This window comes from Miscanthus floridulus, chromosome 3 (assembly GCF_019320115.1).
Source record: "Miscanthus floridulus cultivar M001 chromosome 3, ASM1932011v1, whole genome shotgun sequence".
Taxonomy (NCBI): domain Eukaryota; kingdom Viridiplantae; phylum Streptophyta; class Magnoliopsida; order Poales; family Poaceae; genus Miscanthus; species Miscanthus floridulus.
In genome coordinates, this window is record NC_089582.1 from 150380738 (window position 1) to 150385976 (window position 5239).

Below are 5239 nucleotides of genomic sequence, written 5' to 3' on the forward strand. Positions count from 1 at the left end.
GCGAGAGGGGGCGGCGCTGGCATCCTTTGGAGCCCTCGGGCGTATGCATCCGTGGAAGATGTGAGGTCATAGGGGAACCGGTCGTACGACGGTCGCGTCGGGGACAACGGGGTTCTACCAGGTAATCGGTGGAAGATAAAGAATAGTAAGTAAATAATAGCATGTACATTACTCACAGCGGGGTTTGAGCAGAGAGTTTGCTCAAAAAGAAGCGCAGATGCCGTGTCATCGAAGTCACGTGCCCCGGAGTCGATGGAGGGCGCCCCTCCGATGGGTGCCGGGACGTGAGCCTCCTCGTGGAGGCATAGTACGCCAAGTCGGTCGGCGATGAAGTCCAAGCTTTCGAAGAGGAAGGCCTAGGATGGCTTGAAGACGGGTGGAATCCGCATCCTAGCTGGTGAGAGTGTGGGAAACTCCAGCGAGCCAAAGCGAATCGTATCGCCTGAGCCCATCACGGCGAGGGTGGCAGAAAAATGGGCCATCTGATGACCAAAAAGTGTTGAACATACAACGTCTTCCCCACGGACGACGCCAACTGTCGGTGCAGAATGTGACCAACTAGTAAATATTTGTAGTTTTGCCATATGTTGTGATCGGAGGTGGCCTAGCACTCAATGACATAGGGTTTATACGTTCAGGCAACATGCCCTACGTCCAGTTTGAGTCGGTCGGTGACTTTATTCCTGAGCCCAGGTGCTTGAAGTCTGCAGTGGGGTTACAAATGAGAAGAAGAAAGATGGGGTGTATAAGAGGTCCGGTCGGCTCTGGTCGGAAGGGCCGAGAGCGACAGGAGCTCCGCTATGAGCTAAGTGTTCAAGCGTATGCTTGAGGTCCAAACCCGGCGGTTCTACGGTTGTGGACTAGTGAACTTGTCCGATCTAATGAATCTAAGAAAGGCTCTGAAAAAGGCCCTCTGTTGGAGGGAGCGCATCCCCTTTTATAGATGCCTAGAGGCATGTGGGGGCCTTACCGTATGGGAGTTAACGGCGCCTACAATACTGTAGAGGGAAATGTCGGCGCCTATAATATTGTTTGTGTCAGGGCGGTTGCAGAGTACTGTTCCTATAGGTGTACATGGTATGGTCTCTGGTATCATGGTTTTGACTTGTGCGCCCTAGCTTGCTTTCTCCGTTCATCCCCTAGTTCCTTTCGAGCGGGCATCTTCGGTCGGATGGCCCCAATCGGCTCTGGTCGTGCCAGTCGAAGAAGAGCGGTGAGCAGGGTTTTCTATGAACCCTGGTTGGAGACGCGGGGTCGAAGTCAGAAGTAGCACTTGGGCTAGGCCTTCTGATCGGAGAGGCCGTCTGGAGGCGGCTGGAGTCCGAAGCGAGCGCTCCGGTCGGAGAGGTGGGCCGAAGTAGTCGACGAGCGGGCGCTGTTCCTCTTCGGCCAGACCTTCCGGTCGGTGACTGGACTGCCTTTTTGGCCTGTTGTTTTAGACCCTTGGGCCAGCCCATGACATGTGTGCTGTCTGCTTGGGTCGAGCCTTCGCGTGGAAGCCGGTCCTCGAGGAACCCCGGGTTTATGAACCCGACACCTCCCGTTCGGATAAGCCTCCGAAGGAGTATTCTACTCTTTCGAAGGCTCGGGGGCTACTGTCGGGGACCAATACTACGATACCCATAGATGAGGGGCTAATGGTCATTAAACATTAATTCCTCTAGGGGCGTGACTATAGCTCCAACTGACCCCTAGGTACGCAGGCTCCGCCTCGCCCGACCTCTGAGGGCGGGCTTCGTCTCGCCCAACGTCTAAGGGCTAGCTCCGCCTCATCCGATGTCTGAGGGAGGGCTTCTCCTCGTCCGACCTCTGAGGGTTGGCTCAGCCTCTCCCGTCGTCTAAGGGTTGGCTCCGCCTCACCCGACGTCTAAGGGCGGGCTCCGCCTCGCCTGGCCTCTGAAGGCGGGCTCCGCCTCGCTCGATCTTTGAGGGATGGCTCCGCTTCGCTCGACGTCTGAGGGCGGGCTCCGCCTCGCCCGACACCGAGGCCTCGGACCCCGCCTCGCCCGACCCCTCGGGCGTGGCTCCCAACGAAAGCCCATGCTGCCGCCAACCACTACGGGCCAGAAAGTATGACCCAAGGTCCAACTTCTGGCATCGTGCAGGGAGCGGTCACGTCTCAACGTGACCCGTCCCAGCGACATGTCATTCCAGGGAACTTACATCGCCCACAGTGACGGACGTATGGTCACTATGCTGCCTACTCCCTGTATGGCCGCCGATCAACACGCTGGTTCGCCGCGCCGCCCACCGAGGCGAAGTGGGACATCACGACCCGCAGACAATGTCAGGGCGTGGCATCATCGGCGGACTGGCCTCTGGCAAGGAGCCATCCCTGTCACCGCCTGCAGTGTCGACGGGACCCGCACCAAGGAAAAGAAAGGCCCGGCGGCCATGAAGGATCTCCTCTCCCTCTCATTCTCCTCTCTTCACCCGCTGTAACCCGTGCTTTCCCTTGGCCTATAAAAGGGAAAGCGGGGCACCCCGCTAAGGGAGATCGAATCCACGAGCATTGCAACACATCACACTCAAACCTCGAACACATAGCTGAGCAGCAACCGAGCTCTCAGCATCCGTTCGCTCCCTTCACCAGAGACTTGGGACTTGTCCCTCTCTCGACTGTTTGTAACACCTACTATGAACTTTCGGTGCTAGTAACACAAGCAGCAGCAACGAACTGGACGTAGAGCATTCTACCGGAACCAGTATAAATCTCGTGTCCTCTTAACATACCATCCGAGTCAGACGCGCAATATTATAATTTAGATATTTATTAGTCGGTGTTTACTCAAAACACCGATAATTGGTCTCCAAAAGCGGCAGGGATGAACCATTTGTTATTCGTTAAATTTATTTTGGTAGGTGTTAGCCATTCTTCTGGTATTGTACAAACAGTTGGGCAGTACGTAGGGTACTAGTGTTTTTTTAACTCGTTCTGTACATATACGTGAGCGTGAACAGTGTCTTGCGCGTGCGGGGTGCGGCTGTGCGGCCTGGTCAGCAGGAGCGAGATCGTCTAACTTCACACGAACCGACTGCAGGGCCCATCATAGCCCACACAAGGTCCTGCCGATGCCGAGAGCTTCGTGGATAGGTAAAATCGCCTCCACCGTCTTCCGTAGTTCCACCGGAGGGCCGCATCGACTGCTGCGCCGTCGCCGTCCTCGCCCAGCGGCCATCCTTGCCGTGCGCCGCGTCGTCGCCGTCGCCCGTTTTTATTCGGATCCGGCGGATCCGCCGCCGCTGTGAATCCTCCCTCTCCTCGTTGTCTCCGATTTCGATCCGCGCCCGGTTACCGTAGGTAAAAGTCCGACTCCTCCCCTCTTCTCATCGTATCCCAAATTCCCAATCCATCATGTTTGTTGATGTATGTAAACGTGCTGCGGGCACATGCCATCCATAAAATTCACAAGATTATTGCCGGGCCGGGATCAGGAGGTGGGGCGACGCGATGTCCAGTAAGCGGCGAGCCGTAGGCCAGGACGACGATCCGAGGCCAAGTCTGCGCCACTGCCGCCGCCATCGACACGCCGCCGGCCGCCGTAAGCACCTGTACCTGGTGCTGGATGACTGGAACAATGGCTTCAGTATCCACAAGATTGATCCCGACAGTTTGGATGACGAATCACCTGCCGGTGCCGGGCAGGGGCAGCAGCACCTCCCGGAGCCCCCAGTGCTGCGGCTAGAGTCACCGATCGGCTCCGTACCCCATGACCGTGTGTCCTTCTCCGCGCTAGGCACCAAGATGTTGGTTTTCATGAACCACCGCTGCGCCCTCGTGTATGACACCGAGACGGCGGTGGTGTCCATCGGCCCCCACGCCCCTGCTCGGATGCTGTGCGGCTCCGGCGTCACCCTGCCTGCCGGCGGCATGCTCTACGCACTGTCGCATCGCTTCTTCGACAAGGAGGATCCGAGCTCGTTCCATGTGATGCAGCAGGAGGACGGCGGCTGGTCCTGGAAGACCCTGCCGGAACCACCACCGTCGTTCACCAGCCGTCAGATTGTCGTCTCCCACGCGCTGCACCCTGACGGACGCACCATCTTCATGACCATGGCTGATGGGGGCACTCCAGGCGAACCATTGGGCACCTACTCCTTCAACACCGAGCGTTCGGAGTGGAGGAGCCATGGGGATTGGGCTCTGCCTTTCTTTGGCCAGGGCTACTTCGACAGCGAGCTGGACGCATGGGTCGGCCTTCACCCGGAGGGCTACGTCTGTTCCTGCCAAGTCGCCTCCCGTTCCCGTAGCAGCAACAGCGAATCATCTATGATCCTAATGACCAAGGAGAAGCTAGCCTACGACTACGAGGACTGGGACGACAGGCGCGGTAGCGCCTCTCTCACCTACATGAACATGATGGGGGGCACAAGCAAGTTTTGCACTGTACAGACCATGATGCCAGATGGAGTCGACGACGAGGACCGGGACTACTGCTCGGCTCGCCAGCTCCGTTTCACCATGTTTGGCCTCAAGTATGATCGCAGTGGAGAGCTACGCGTCACGAATCGCCGCTCCACGCGCTCCTTCCTATTGTCTAAGCATAGATATAACTTATTTGTTCCATTTGCATTATGGATTTAGTAGTAGCTTCTGCTTGCATTGCATTGGTCTGTATTTGGTTGAAGCATGTATTCTGCATAGTACGATTGAGGGTTGCAGCTGGTGTTCTTGATTGATAATTATTATTATATTATATATATATTGAATTCGATCTTGTCCTATCTTTAAGCTGGTTGTTGGAGGGTAGCTGCTACATTAGAAATTTAATGCTAGCCGAACAGTCCCCAGACGTGCCATTGGATGGGCTTAGACCGACTCTAACGACGGCAACCCAAACGTGAGACCCATTTCACAGTAAAGGTCGTCTACACTGAAAGCGTCGCGGACGCAAATCTCGGCCTTCTCCAACAGATCCCTTGTGCCAGCCCCCCCACCCCCCCTTCCTGCAGCGTCCGTCGCCTCCCATCCCCCCTTTCCCCTCCCGTTCCTCCCCATCCTCGCGGGCCGCCAGAGGCAACTCGCCCTCGATTCGTCCCGGCTTCGCACGGCCGCGAGCGGGATTCGCTCTGCCCCGCGCGGATCTGACTGTTGTGCTCCGTGTCGCCGCTCGAATCCGCCATGAAGGGGGCCAAATCCAAGGGCGCCGCCAAGGCCAAACAGCGCTGGCGCCGGAGTCCGCGTCCCCACCTCCTCCTCCGTCGTGCTCCTTCCTTCCTCAGCTGGAGCGCTTGGCGC

At 57.2% G+C, this 5239-nt stretch overlaps 1 protein-coding gene across 2 annotated transcripts; it reads left to right on the top strand.

Moving 5' to 3' along the window:
- Nucleotides 1–3013: 3013 nt before the first annotated feature.
- Nucleotides 3014–4680, top strand: LOC136547531 (uncharacterized). 2 transcript variants are annotated; one of them, XM_066539479.1, is made up of 2 exons: nucleotides 3014–3301; nucleotides 3414–4680. In XM_066539479.1, exon 2 carries the CDS (start codon nucleotides 3452–3454, stop codon nucleotides 4583–4585), a length of 1134 nt encoding a protein of 377 aa, XP_066395576.1. In that variant the 5' UTR covers nucleotides 3014–3301; nucleotides 3414–3451; the 3' UTR covers nucleotides 4586–4680. The 2 variants fall into 2 exon arrangements, with proteins under 2 accessions (XP_066395576.1, XP_066395577.1); XM_066539480.1 differs by having other exon boundaries at nucleotides 3436–4680.
- Nucleotides 4681–5239: the final 559 nt, after the last annotated feature.

What these genes read in the sequence shown, in the direction of transcription:
- LOC136547531 (XM_066539479.1), top strand. Translation starts at nt 3,452, where the DNA reads ATGTCCAGTAAGCGGCGAGCCGTAGGCCAGGACGACGATCCGAGGCCA.